The sequence below is a fragment of the Metopolophium dirhodum genome, chromosome 1 (assembly GCF_019925205.1).
Source record: "Metopolophium dirhodum isolate CAU chromosome 1, ASM1992520v1, whole genome shotgun sequence".
NCBI classification, from domain to species: Eukaryota; Metazoa; Arthropoda; class Insecta; order Hemiptera; family Aphididae; genus Metopolophium; species Metopolophium dirhodum.
The window spans coordinates 42671753-42688223 of NC_083560.1; the positions used below are offsets into that span (position 1 = coordinate 42671753).

Genomic DNA, 16471 nt, shown 5'->3' on the forward strand with positions numbered 1-16471 from the left:
TTCTAATAGCAGTTGAAAAATATTAAAAATACATAGGCACTTTTTTTTTTAAAGTTCAAATTTTGACAACATTTGTAAAATTTCAAATTGAATAATTATTTTGTAGTTAAAAATTTATAAAATGTTCAACTTTTATAGCTAAGGATTGAAAATTGAAAACAAGGCTCCACGTAAATAGGTTTTTTATAAATTACTTTACTCACAATAATATCATCAAATATACTTGGTAATGTCATATAGGCTGACTGATTGTTTTCGCACAGAATCGTTTGTCTTATACAATGATATTAGTTCATTGAATTCAAATTTAACATCATTCATTACAGTGACCCACTGGTCACCTACTGTACAGCAGAGTGACATCCACTTACCCACCTTTTTTTTTTTTGTTACAATGTTATTTTTATTACAATCGAGTATAAACGTCAGAACTAATAAGTTGTTTTTATAGATTATGAGATGTAGTATTGGTACCAAGTTGCAATACTGCGGTGTCCACCAAGTTTTTACTTTTTTGATAAAAAAAATTAAATGTTCAAGTTTGTGGAATATCAATGACCGAATAAGCTAGAAATATTCAATTTTATAAATAACCAAAAATTATAAAATCAGCGGTAACATTTTATTTATTAAAAAAAAATTATTTGATAATTTAAAATTACATAACAATTCATGCTGATATAAATTTATAATTCATAAATATTTTTACCTTTTTTGACTAAATGAAAGAAAACATGTCACAAAAATACTTTATAACCAATAGGAAAGCGAGACAAAAAAGGAAAATAATTTGCCCTCCCCTTGACAAATTCCTGCGGAATATATGTTTAATCAACTAATTGATATTTTAGTTTATAATTTTTAATTTTATGTATTAGGATAGGTAGGCACATAATAACGTTATTTACAAAATATCTAAATGATCACTACAATAATATATGACACAGAACGATTGCAAGAACTACTGTCTACCTACTGGCTACTTCTAGTTCATGGTACACAGCTTAGGTAAGTATAGTTATAATAAAAAAAAAATATAATATATCAGGAAGGTAATGTTAAATACCACAGACTTTATAAATAGGCTTTATAAAATTCAAAGCACAGTTGGTCAATAAATATTTAAATAAAATATAAAAGTAAGTAAAAAGTAAAATATCTATATTATAAATTAGAATATAATTACACTAAAAAGTAAAATTGTTTGCAAATGTTATACAAAATATCTATACGACTATACTATACGTCATATAGTATTGTTATTAGACTTTTAAAAAATGATAAAATTACGGTACTTGTTACATTAAATATTTTTATCACGTTACCTTCGATACTTTTAAATTCTGAGCAGAGCGATGAATGTATTGATATTTGATATTTTATTTTACAATGATGTGTATTTTTTTAATTTTATTTTTTGTGTCTATGTACACGAAAAGTAGTCGAAATAATAGTTTGATTATCAACTTCAGTATCTTGTTCGATGGGAAAGTTAATCTATTTGATGCATTGTGGAGGTCAAAATCCCATATATTCCCATTAATGTTTAAAAACGCCGAGAAAAAAAAAATTAAGGAAAACCGGGAATGTTTACGTTATATCGGTTTTCGACAAAATCTGACCGTAGATACATGAAATGTTCTCAGGTTCTTTATACTATAATTTTCTAACCATAGTAACATTTTCAAAATATTTTCATTTGTTTTTAACTGTTAACAAATATTGTCAGTTTTCAAATTTTTTAGTTTTTTTTCCTATAAATATCAATAAAATGTTATTTGTTTGGTAAAAAGCGTGAACATTCGATAAAAGACTCCTAAGATATCGTTACAATAGTAGTTAAAAAATATTAAAAATACATTGGCATTATTTTTATTTTATAATTATTTAAAGTTCAAATTTTGACAAAATTTAATAATTATTTTGTAGTTAAAACTTAAAAGGTTATAAAATATTAATTACTTTATTCACAATTATATCATTAAATATAGTAATATCATAGGCTAACGGCGACCGGTCTTCGCTCAGAATCATTTTTCTTATCCAATGATAATATTATATCATTGAATTCAAATTGAACACCATCTATTACAGTGATCCACTTGTAACCTACTGTACAGCAAAGCGACACCCACCTTTTTTAAAAATGAATTACAAAATCAGTCCAGAACAACTAATAAGTAGTACTATATAGAAGGCTAATAGTAGGTAGGTATATTATATTATATAAATAAATAAATTGACAAATTGTATAGCAACATACCTAGGACCTAGGTATAACATTGATGATTTTAGGTACATTGTTAAAAGTATTAATTCCTACGATCTTTAATAATATTATTGATGAATATTACCTATCTAAAACTTTCGGAATCGTAAATAAATTTAATCGATTTTTGATTTATCTCGAATGTTCTAGCCACTAGGTTTTGTCACAAATTCTACATTCATAACTTATTTTAATAATTAGAAGTTACTTTTTAAAGGTTAATAATAATTTAAATTTAATATATTAATATAATGCAATTACTATATCGTTACTAAAGTAATTTCGTTATTTGCGTTATGTTGCTACCCAACACTGGACTTAAATCATGAATTATAGTATCATACTATAGTATATTTCGTATATAGAAAATACTTATTAAACATTCGGGGGAAATTTCCTTACGTATCTACGTATACAATTTATATTTTTCTAAAAATAGACCTTTGTCCTTTCTGTTTTGAGCAAATAACTACTCTTATAAATTATATAGGAAGTATGAGTGCTTAGTAATTACTATAAGTATATACCTAACCTTTTAGTATATTATGCTGGAGACTGCAGTCTACTCTGATATCAAAACCAAAAAGGTGGGCAAGTGGGTGTCACTCTGTTGTACTTGTACAGTAGGTTACAAGTGGGTCACTGTAATGGATGGTATTAAATTTGAATTCAATGATATAATATCATGGTATAACAAAAACGATTTTGAGCGAAAACAGTCAATCAGCCTATTATATTACTAAACACGAACTCCTGTGTAGTTCGTGTTACTAAGTATATTTGATGATATTATTGTGAATTAAGTAATTTATATATTTATCTATTTACGTAGAACCTTGTTTTAAATTTTCAATCCTTAGCTATAAAAGTTGAGCATTTTATACATTTTTAACTACAAAATAATTATTGAATTTTAAATTTGATAAATTGTGTCAACATTCGAACTTAAAATGCTTATAAAAAAATGTGTCCCTTTTTAATATTTTTCTACTGCTATTGTATCAATATATCAGGAGCCTTTCATTAAATTTTCACGCTTTTTTACCCAATTACCCAACAAATAAAATTTGATTGGTATTTATAGAAAAAAAAAACTAAAAAAATTTAAAACTGACTATGTCCTTAAACAGCTCAAAAAGAGTTTTTTATTTTCAAAATTTTACGGTGTATAGAAAAAGCTGATATAAACATTCAGTGAAATTTTCAAGTATCTATATTCGTTCGTTTTTAATTACAATTAAATAAGATAATTGTTAAATGAGAAATCGAGTGAATATCAAATGTTGTAAAAATGTGAATTTCAAACGCTCATAAAAATTTAATTTGACTTTCTTGTAGACATTTTTTTTTTTTTTTGATAAAGGTAGAAAAACTTATGAGAAATCTTGTATTAGATTTTCAAATCTTAGATTTAATAGAAAAATTTTTTATGAATATCTAACTCAAAGTAATTTGCAAATTTTCGTCATTTTTACGTATTTAGTCATTATTTTAACTTTAAATGCTTATAAAAAAAACTGTGACTATGGATTTTTAATTTTTTTTATCTGCCTTTGAAACAATATACTAGGAGTCTTCTATTAAAATTTCAAGCTTTTTTAACCAACAAATAAAATTTTATTGATATTATAGAAAAAAAAACTAAAAAAAAATGGGAACTGAAAATGTCCGTAAACAGCTCAAATTAAGTCAAAATATTTGTAAATTGTTATGGTGTATAGAAAATGATAATATAAACTTTCAGTCAAAATTGCATGTACCTACGGTAATTTGTTTAAAAGTTGCACCTAAAACCAAAATCGTTTTTCTCAAAAACAGATTTTGCGTAAAAATTCCCGTTTTTCCTTAATTTTTCTTTTGTTTTTCAAGACGCTTTTGAAAATGACTGGATATTTTTACTTTAACCCCCCAAAGTACCAACTAGATTCACTTTCCTATCAGAAAAGATACTGTTGAAGAAAATCTAAGCATTTTTACTGTCCTAAAAAGTGATGATTTATAAGCTGTATACAAATAATAATACAATAAGTAATTGTGATATCATTTTTTTAGACAGGATGACGTAAGGGAAGAAGTGTCCATTGACACTATAGGTCTTCCAAATGTCCAATATGAACTCAGTTAAGCTGTTGTTTTTTTTTTTTTAATAAGTTATTAACACAAATATGGAGATTTCTATACAATAAATAGCTCAAAAAGATATTTGCAGTATATAGAAAATACTTATTATACATTCAGTTGAAATTACGAACGAAAAGTTCATTACGTATCTACGATCATCAGTCCCGTATCATTTTCATAATAATAATATAATACGTCTGTGTAAATCGGAATAAAAATCGCCAGACTAACTTACCTACTAACTAACCTTGCTCACAAGATCACAACCACATGAAATTTATCGAACAAATATTTTTTAAATAATATCAAATTTTAATTAGTGTAATTACGGATTTTTTCCGGGATTGTTCGCCGGGGATTTTTATTTCGCAATTCACCGTCTGTATCACGATCAAAGATATATAGGTATATATAAGTAGATATATATCTTTAATTGCGGTCTGTATATTATATAATAGTTCAGTGCATATGCTATACAATTATGTATAATAATCTTACCAACTGACCGACATTAAACGTTTTCTTAAAACAAACACCGGCATACAGCTAAGTATGATATTCTTTACAACATAGGCATTATAAAATAATTGGAAAGTTTAAATAAAAGTTAAATAATTACATTTTTTTTCCAAAAAAAAGGAAATAATAAAATTGATTTTAAATGATATTTTGGTCCACTCAAGGGGACCATTCCCGCATTAAATGCCGTCAAAATACCACTCACTTTTCGACGCCGAGTGTCTACACCATAATATTATCCACGACATATGTTTATTTTTTCATAGTATTATTTACAATGTGGGCACTGCCAAGACCATCGATCTATAAACTAATGGACAGCGCTTAGAGAGAGAGAGGTCAGTGGTACGATATAGAGTAAAAGAGAAAAGAGAAATGTGGGGGAAATATAGTATTAGTTTCATACGTCAATGATCACCCCCTTTATGTTCTTTCTCTCTTTTCTCTCTTCGTTCTTTGTTCTTTCTTTCTCTTATATGATTCCCGTGCATTGACGGCAGGACGGAGTGGAATGCGCTGTCCATTGGTTTAGAGGTCAAGACAATTTATTTTACCTTCCTCCGCGGCATTGTGTACTGCATTCCAACTCTGTGGTTGCGACTAATGATGGGCCAATTATTCGATTGTTTTATAAAACTATCGAATAATTTTGGTTTACAAATGCACGACCAATAATAATCGACCATCGAGAAAAACTATCGAACTATCAAAAAACTATCGAACTGTTGAAAACCAATCGAACTATCGACATTTGTTTTTGTTTTTACCATGGCTCAAACGACGAACATGTGAAATTTTGAACCCGATTGCACACAGTTAGCGCTTAATATCAATTATCAAATATTATCAATAATTAATTCATTCGATGGGTTAATCGAAAAATCACTCGGAAGTTTTTCAAACTATCGATGGTCAAAACTAGTCGGTTGCGTCCATCACTAGTTGCGACCTTTACCACTGTGTGTCTGCTCGCTCGTACGCCTACCTCCTATCGATTAACTGTGCGTGTAAACCACGGACTGAGTTATCTTAGTAAACAAGCAAACTTTCGTACAGAATACAATTTAAAAACGACTAAAATATTATATACTGCAACTACCGTTTTGTATTACAAACCTTATGCGAATGCCGGCAATTGGTGACACGAGAGACTTATGGTAAGCCTTCATTCTTATTATTAATATTATGTTAACTGTTTAGAAATAATAAGTGTTAACTATTAATTTATAATCGCTTACCAGTGACGACTTCCAGTGACAGAGACCACGGCCTTAATATCCAGTTGTCGATCAATCATCGCCAACCTGCTGCAGACCGACTACAATTCTGATTTTCTAGAACGGTTTCCACACACGTTTTTCCGTGCACATTTTTGACTATACGTAGCGTCCGACATGGTGAGTACCTACAATAAAATACCATACCTCACACAATAAACAAAATATGGTCCACACGTTCTCTGTTAAAGGTCGTATTAGGTTTACATTCTAATGTAGCAATATTCTCGATTGGGGGGATTGGTTTAAGAGAATAGCAGACAAAATCTGAATCTACAGCACATCAAATTATGGTATATATTTGACATATAATAATAAATAATTAAATAGGTAGGTTAGGTTATGTTAGGTTACGTAAAATATAAAATTAATAATGTCACATTGTTATATTTTCTCACATTCGTATATTTTGATATTAGTACAATCACAATGACCATATCATTGTCAAATGTGTCCATGTCATTGTCAAATGTGTCCATGTTGCGGACTATAATGTATTAATATATATTTAACATATGAACTTGAAATTTGGAAATGTTGCTGCTATGATGCTCTAGATGATTTACTTGGAAATTGCTTATAATGCCACCGCAGTGTTGTATCTATATACATCATAAATAATACTTTTAATCATCATTTTATAGGTACATAACCCATTAACTATTAGTTTTACAAGGCGCTTGGAATTTATTATTTTTTAAATACTTACTTGTAATAGACGATTCAGAATCACTTTTTGCTTCTAATCTACCAAAGAATAAACAATATTTAATTATAATTTTATATATTTCAGTCTATAGCCGAATTCTTGGATGGCTTTCCATCCTATAACGAACGCAATTTTTGTAGTTTCGTTGCAAAAAATTGTGGAAACAAGTCTTCACCAGTTTACATAACAACAAAAGATCAACCTTCCAATCAAAGTTTGTAGTAGTTCTATTATATTACAATACATTATACTTTGTTCTAAAAGAGAAGCTGCATTAGCAAGTGCCTATGTGTGGACTTATTTACTTTAGTTCACAATCAATTTACTCATTTGTGTGGTGCGACAGTTTAAGTCCAACATAGGAAGTCTGGTATCACGTGCATTTGTGATTTCATTAAGTAATTTATATGTGGGCTTCTCTTCTTGAATAGAGTTATGGTATTTATTTTTTAAATTTTATTAGAAGTATCCTTATTACAACATTGTAGTGTAATTATAATACCAAGGATAATACAAAATATTAAAACTAATACTAATACATTAATATATTATATATTTTTAATTTTACCCTTTTTTTCATATACTTATCTACTCAAAATTAATCTGTATATTACAAAATGCATTCAGCACTGTTAGTTGTAACTTAATTTGTATACATTATAGATGAAAAACATAAGAATTACTGTAATACGTGTATGTTATTTATTATAAGAATAATGTTTTTTATTTTAAAATTAAAATTAAATTGTTTTTAATTTCAGCTATTGTTAATGACAATTCACACTTGTTAATCCAGTGTTTACATAAACAATGGGATAAAAAGGTAAATTAACAATTCAAAAAATCTTTTTAAAATACTAAAACTTCATACTAACTGGTTTTTAACATTTTATACCTACTATTTGATATATTTATAAAATTTAAAAAAAAATACTAACTTACTGTTCTTACATTAAATTGGATTTTAGAATTGATAAAATATTCAAATAGTAGGACTTATTATATAGTTGTGTTCCAGATAGCCATATCTATAAAAAAAGAACAAGCTTTGTACGGTTTATGTATAATTAGTTAGTATAAAAGGTGCATAATTATACTAACTAATTATACATAAACCGTACCAAGCTTGTTCTTTTTTTTTATCTTATATATCCATTTTTATATATTTATAAAATATAGTATTATAATATTATTTATACTAACATTTATGTATTAATTATATTCTAGAATGGATGTAAAAAAAGGGCATTGGTTGAAACGAGTGAAGAATCTGGCTCAACATCTAGAAAACGTCCAAGGGTAGATCATATATAGATATTACATTCTAAAATATATTGCGATAAAATAATTCCAATGCAAGCATTCTTAATGTTTCTTGACTAAAACTCCTGATTGACTGTTTTTAAGAGAAATAAAATATGCTAATTTAAGGGTGTATAGTCAGGTAGCATTTTGTAATGATAATATAATAATGTTATATTAATATTATAGTCCAGTCAAATTAGATCAAAAATCAACAAAGATCGGAAAAAATTTGCCCCAACTGAATTTTGGTACACACTTAAAATGTACTTTCCCAATTAACATACTAAAAGTCCTGACAGCTAACCCCTGTGCGCATCTCTACACCCCCCAAAAAGGGGTGAAATGAGGATTTTTCTTATAACTCGTTAATCGTTAAACTCACGACAAAAAGGTATAGGACCAAAATTAAAGACTGTACAATTTACTATAATAATATAATATTTTAATCACTTAAATTCTAACGTGGTAGTATTAAGAAAACTTTTTTGAAAAAAAACTGATTTTTTTTAGCCAAAATGTATAGTTCTACACTAAAATTACCTATTAGAAAAATTATAATATACTGTATGTTTTTACATAATATACTATTTTTATATTTTTTTTATATTCATTACCATAAGATTTAATGTTGAATTTTTTCCGATCTTTTTCCTAATTTGACTGGACTATTATAAATTATAATCATAAATAATATTAGTATCTTATACTAATATTTTTAAACAAAAAATTACTAACCCAGGTAGCTTAATAAAACTATTTAATATTAGGTTTCTCTGGATAGCACATTAAAGCATAAACAATTTAAAAAATGTTTTTTATGGTAGATATTTTTATCATTGTCATAGAATTTTCATTTTTTTTATTGAAGATAACTTTGATAATTTCAAAGCCTTAGTTAGTAATCCTTAGCTCATATTCCGGATTTAACAAACATAATTTTATTAATCTTAATGGTTGTATTGATTGATACTATTGTATGTCTAATAACAAGTGTTTAACTAACAGTTTTAATATCAGTGTTTAACCTTTTTACATTTGTTTTCATTTTATTTTATTTAATGTATCACAAAATTAACATTTATCATTTGTGTAACAAAATTGTATACTAAGAATATTATTGTAGGCCTTTCACAAAATTATATTTAATTAACAGTTTTATATTAGAGTACGACTATTGTTCATTTATGTGTTAAAATTAGTGTTAAATATTTTTATATAAAACAAAATATTATGCATTTCCAATTATTTTGACATGCCATATAAGTTTATTATAATATGTAGAGGTACGGTATGGAGTGCTGGTCAAAAACTTTTTCATTGTATTTGGCTTATACCATGTCATTGTTTATTATAATTTATAAGCTCAATATTAATTGAATTGTCATTAAGTTAAATTAAATGATTACAATATGTTTAGTTGATAATATTTTGAATATAGTGTTCAAAATAAATCAATTGATGATTTGGATAAAGAAAATTGTACAAAATGCCTATATTTTATACTTTATAGTTAAACCAATGTGTGTTCTTAACTTAATATTAGACATTAGAGTGCATTTCGACATATATTATAACATTTAAAGATATGAATATAAAATAGGGTATCTTTTGGTTTTTTATTTGTATTTCAATTTATGAACATTTTAAAACTATTTATAATTATATATATAATAATTATAATTTATAATCATAAGCTATTTAAATATAAATAAACAGATCAGTACCTACCAAATGTTGTATTGGTTACTAGTGCAATACAATGTCAGTGTTTTTTTGATTTATATGAAATAAAAATATATGTAAATTGTATTATGAGTAAAAAATTAATTTGTTACGGGTTGAGGTCTGGCCTATACCTTGAGTACTGCTGGCAAACTGGATTGTATTATAGATCCTGTGTATGCTGTACGGTAGCAAATATTGTACTCATAGGGAGGAAACATCAAAACGCATTACAGTAATACCGTATTCTACTTGAAAATAATTTATGATCATAAAATCGTGCACAATAACATATAGTTTAATATCAATTATAATCTCTTATTCAGTACCTATTCTCTTTATTTTAATATACAGTAGAATCCGCTTAATTGGGACACATCGGGCGGTGACCTATTTGTCCCCATTATCCGATTGTCCCGATTAACCGAATAACTAATAAACCGAAACTATTAAAGTGCATATATACATACATAATAACTTTATAAAATACATACATACACACTTAATTAATACTTTATTTAAAAATTACATATGTATTAACTATTATTATTATTATTATTATTATTATTAGGAGTTGTACATTATGTATACATATTTACTATTTAAAATATAGAAATACGAACACCACATTCTGTAACAGCAGAAAACCATTCGTTCATAGCTTTGTCTACTTCGGGATCTTTGTATTTTCGTTTTCTTTTTCTGTTTACAGGTAGTTTGTTGTCGTTTAATTTTTCATATTGTTCGCGAATAGCTATTTCATTATTTTTCAATTGGTTTAGTACCGATTTAGACGTGCCTATTAATTTCTCTAACTCACAAAGACTAGTACTATGAGGTTGAGCCTTAATTTTATCCAGTATAGAAATTTTTTCAATCAATGTTAAGTCTTTACGAGACATAATATTGTTACGTACTAACACAAACTGGGATTAATAAAAACGCACATACATTAATACACATCAACGAAAGAACGTGAACTAAAGGTTTTCGATTTTGTACGTAGGCTAGTTGACTCTTATCTAGGTAATAGAAAAAAATGATTGAAATAATTGACGTAAGATATAAGTAAATTACCTGTATGTACATTATATTTACATATACGGTCGTATATAAAATATAATAGAGCTGTAAAGATTAGATAATTACAGTTTCGATAAGAAAGTAGATAATTTAGGCCAAAATATTTAGTTAAACAATTTTATTTTTGTCCCTTATAACCGATGGTTTGTCCCGGATAAACGAAGTTAAATTGCATTAAACTTATACATCCGTTCGGGACTATGACAATTTGTCCCCATTAAGCGGTGTCCCAAATAAGCGGATTCTACTGTATCATAATATGTATAATTTATTATTAAAAAAGGTGGGTCAGTGGATTTCGCTCTGCTGTACAGTACCTAGGTGACAAGTGGGTTACTGTAATGGATGGTGTTAAATTTGAATTCAATGATATAATATCATTGTATAAGAAAAACGATTCTGAGCGAAAACGGACAGTCAGCCTATGATATTATCAAGTATATTTGATGATATTATTGTGAATAAAGTAATTTATATATAACCTATTTACATGGTACCTTGTTTTACATTTTCAATCCTTAGCTATAAAAGCTTATAAATTTTCAACGACAAAATAATTATTAAATTTTAAATTTGATAAATTTTTTCGATATTCAAACTTTAAATGCTTATAAAAAAATTGTGCCTATGCATTTTTAATATTTTTTAACTGCTATGGTAACAATATATCAGAAGCCTTGCATTAAATTTTCACGCTTTTTTACCCAACAAATACAATTTTATTGATATTTATAGAAAAAAAAACTAAAAGAATTTAAAAATGACTATGGTTGTTAGCAGCTCAAAAAGAGTCAAATTATTTTATTAATTTTATCGTGTATAGAAAATGCTAATATAAACATTCAGTGAAATGTTCAAGTATCTACAGTCATTTGTTTTTTAATTACAACAAAATAAGAAAATCGTTACATGAGAAATCAAGTGAATATCAAATGTTGTAAAAATATGAATTTCAAACGCTCATAAAAATTTAATTATACTTTCTTGTAGACATTTTTTTTTTAATAAAGGTAGATAAACTTATGGATAATCTTGTATTACATTTTCAAATCTTAGATTTTAAAAAGAACATTTTTTATGCATTTCTAACTCAAAATAATTTGCAAATGTTCGTAATTTTTATGTATTTTGTCAATATTTGAACTTGAAGTGCTTTTAAAAAATTTTGTAAATATGGATTTTTAATTTTTTTTATCTGCCTTTGAAACAATAACCTAGGAGCCTTAAACAATAACCTATTTTTTCTTTTGTTTTTCACGATGCTTTTGAAAACTAATGGGAAATGTTTACTTTTGAGTTTTGACCCCCTAAAGTACCAACTAGATTCACTTTCCTATCAGAAAAGTTACTGTTGAAGAAAACCCAAGCATTTTTACTGTCCTAAAAAATGATGACTGACACAAAAATAAAAAATTTTAAAAATTTAAAAAAAAACACATCATTGTAAAATCAATACATTCATCGTTTCACTCAGAATCTAAAATTTAATACAAGACTCATAATACATTGTTACAATGCCATTGGAAAAATATTAAAAATCCTTAGTGACAGTTTTTTTTATAAGCATTTAAAGTTCAAATCTTGACCAAATTCCGAAAAATCATGAAATCAGCAATTTATGTTTAGTTGAGAATTCATAAATATCTTTCCTTTTAAATCTACAAGTCTCAAATGTCTACAAGCAAATAAAATTCAATTTTTATGAGCATTAGAATATCATATTTTTACAATATTGGATATTCACTCAATATCTCGTGTACTTATAGTGGTTTTGTTATTTTGTTGTCATTGAAAAAGGATTAACTGTAGATACATGAAAATTTTACTGAATGTTTAAATTTTCATTTTCTATACACCATAACATTTTTGAAAATATTTTGACTCTTTTTGAGGTGTTTACGGACATTGTCAGTTTTCAAATTTTTTGGTTTTTTTTTCTGCAATTGTCAATAAAATATTATTTGTTGGGTAAAAAATTGTGAAAATTGAATACAAGGCTCCTGATATATTGTTACAATAGCAGTGAAAAAATATTAATAATATATAAGCACAATTTTTTTTATAAGCATTTTAAGTTCGAATTTTGACACAATTTATCAAATTTAAAATGTAATAATTATTTTGTAGTTAAAAATTTAAAATAAGGTTTACGTGGGTAAATAGGTTCTATATAAATTACTTTATTCACAATAATATTATCAAATATGCTTAATAATATCATAGGCTGACTGAACGCCTCCGCTCATTATTTAATAATATATCATTCATATCAAATTTAACACCATCCATTACAGTGACCCACTTGTAACCTACTGTACAGCAGAGATTTTGTCTTTCAACAACATTTTGGATAGTAAAAGCATGCTTCGATTTTCGAGATCAGCATCTTTTTTGATATAAAAGTGAACATAGTTGGTAGGTTAGGTTAGGTAAGCTTTTAGGAGGTCAAAAATGAAAATGTCTAGTAGTTTTAGAAAGCGTCCAGAAAAACTACCGACAAATTACGAAAAACCGCTAAAAACGGGATTTTAATTTCTAACGCTTTGTTTATCACCATAGCAACGAATAATAAATAATAATATTATAAGGACTACGTTAACCGCTCATAATCGTTTTTCGTATACAATAGTTTATCATTATATTCAAATATAACACATCCATTACAACTACTGTACAGCAGAGCGGTACCCACTTGTCTACCTTTTTTGTATCTATATTACACACGAACACAATAATACTAGTCGAAATGACTGGTATAATGCTTCAATTTTCAACTTTGAGGTTAGATTGTAATGAAAATTTGATCTAATTTTTACTTTTAAATGATCAAAATAGAACATTTCTAATAGTTTTAAAAGCATTGGGAAAAACAACAAAAAAAAAAAAGGAAAAATGATAATTTCTAATTCAGTTTTTGAAAAAATCTTCTATGTTTTTTGATTACTTTTTGTTTGTAGAATGTATATAGGTACTTTAAAATTCCAATAAGTTTTTCCATGCAAGATAAAATATTCAAAATAAGATTTAGACTTTTTAATTATATGAAATTTTTAACTTTTTATTTTTATAAATGTCAAATAGAACAATTTCGTTCTATCAAAAAACCTGAAAATTTAATGCAACGTTCCTCATAGATTTTTGTCGGTGTGAATAAAAAAAATTTTGAGTGTACATTCCTTGTACGTGTTTAAAGTTAGATTTTTGATAATTTCGTCAAAATCGTGAACATTTGCAAATTACTTCGTATGTAGAAATTTTTAAAACATTTGACAATTTAATACAAGATTTCTAAGATTTCGTACCTTTAACAAAAAAAAAGTTTACTCAAAAGGCAAATTTATTGTTAAATTTGTTAAATTTATTAATTTATTTATTGCCGATAAAAAAATGTTTGTTGAGCGTTTGAAGTTAAAATGTTGATAAAATTCTTTAGTCATGAAATATGGCCAATAATTTTGAGTTAGAAGTTCATACAAATTGTTCTATGTGTATCTAAGATTTGAAATATTCATACAAGATTATATAGTCTTCAGTCGTCATATAAATATACAATTTCCTACAAGTTGTAGTTTTATAAAGTGATGAATGATAAACAAATAAAGTATTCTACAAAGGTTATGTTAGAAACTATAAGTAAATTATTAGTCTATGACAACTTTTTGTAAATTAAGTACTTACAAACTATTACAAAATGGAGAGTATCCTTGAAATAATATCTGAGAAAGGAGACTTCATAACTCTCGTGTAGGTAAGTCTAATATAGTAATAATGTAATCTTTTATGGAAAAACAGTAACTTTATATAATAATTATAATTAATTGAGTCTTGAAGTTTAAATAATATAATATAATATAGTTCAATGGACTGTCACATGGTGTATACAGCGATACAAAAAAATACTCTAATATAGTAAAAACACCCTTCATACAACATTTATTGAAATTGGTCAGATAGTTTTTGAGATTAGCCTTTAGTAAATTGTGTTTGATACCGGTAATGTGTTTTTGTTCGTTTACACATTATTATAGGTACAGGCGTACATTTTCAGTGGAGCATTTAATGATTTTTAGAAATTTTTAAATAACTCAAAAAATGTTTAAATTTTATCATGTAGGTGTACCTATGGAAAGTTGTCACACCTATAAACACTTGGTTAAAATGTAAAGTAACTTGTTACTATAGTTTTAATTGTTTTCAAGTTACACCAATAAAACTAAATCGATTTTATCAAAACCTGGTTTGCATAATAATCCCAGTTTTTCCACATTTTTTTTTTTGTGTGTTTCGACATTTTTAAAAACTACTAGAATTTTTATCTTCGACCTCCCTCCCATGGTACCAACTTGATTTACTTCCCTGCAGCTAGCAAAGATATTAAAGTAGGAAATTAAAGATTTTTCACTGCATTAAAAGGCAATGTCAGCACCCAAAAATTATAAAAAAAACAAAAAAAACACGTCATTCATCCACTCAGCTCAGAATCTAAAATTACTCGTCTAGAACTTGTGCGGGGTTGATCATAAATGTTTCAACAGTTATTTAATTAGGTACTTTTTTTAGATTCTCAGCGGAGCGATAAATGTATTGATTTTACAATGTGTGTTTTAGTTGAATGTGTGCTACAATTTCAAACTTCAATATTTTTTCAGGTAGAAAAGTGGATTTGTTACAACTTTAAGTTATCAAAAATAAGAAAAAAACGAAGAAAAAACGGGGATATTTACGTAAAACCAATTTTCAACAAAATCGATGTAACAAAAATCTAATAACTATAGATAGGTACATACTTTAAATCTTCACAGAAAGTTTATATTAGCATTTTGCCATTTTATATACACCATTAAATGTTCAAAATATTTTAATTCATTTTGAGCTATTTATAAATATAAGAAAATTAGTTTTTTAGTTTTTTTTAAAATTATTGTCGATAAAAAAAAATTAGCGTAAATCCACAATAATTTTTTATGAGCGTTTAAAGCTAAAGTTAGGAAGACATTCGTTAACATTTTGGAGTTAGAATTAGTAGGATTATTTTGAGTTGGAAATTCCTAAAAATATTTTTATTTATATCTAAGATTTAAAAATGTACAAGAAGATTCTTTGTGCATTTTCCTACCTTGAACAAAAAAAAGCTTACCAGAAAGTCAAACAAATCTTTTATGATTGTTTAAAGTTAAAATTTTTTCGACATTGGATTTTCAGCCGTAAATTAACAAATTCTCATTTTCTTATTTTGTTGTATTTCAAAAACAAATAACCATAAATACCTAAAATTTTCACCAAATGTTAATTTGATCATATTCTATAGATAATTAACTTTTCTAAATATTTTAAGTATTTGTTTTGAACTTTTTATAGACATTTTAAATTTTTTTAGTTTTTATTTTTTGGTCAAAAAGCTTGAAAATGTAATACAAGAGTTCTTCTTAAGTTGTTATAATAGCTAAAAAATATTAATGATACATA

General features: G+C 26.4%; 1 protein-coding gene across 2 annotated transcripts; it reads left to right on the forward strand.

The window, feature by feature from the left end:
* The first annotated feature begins 5826 nt into the window (after positions 1 to 5826).
* Positions 5827 to 15872, forward strand: LOC132936991 (DET1- and DDB1-associated protein 1-like). 2 transcript variants are annotated; one of them, XM_061003815.1, is made up of 6 exons: positions 5827 to 6066; positions 6151 to 6306; positions 6980 to 7109; positions 7657 to 7718; positions 8123 to 8194; positions 15655 to 15872. In XM_061003815.1, exons 2-6 carry the CDS (start codon positions 6304 to 6306, stop codon positions 15769 to 15771), a joined length of 384 nt encoding a protein of 127 aa, XP_060859798.1. In that variant the 5' UTR covers positions 5827 to 6066; positions 6151 to 6303; the 3' UTR covers positions 15772 to 15872. The 2 variants fall into 2 exon arrangements, with proteins under 2 accessions (XP_060859798.1, XP_060859799.1); XM_061003816.1 differs by having other exon boundaries at positions 6164 to 6306.
* Positions 15873 to 16471: the final 599 nt, after the last annotated feature.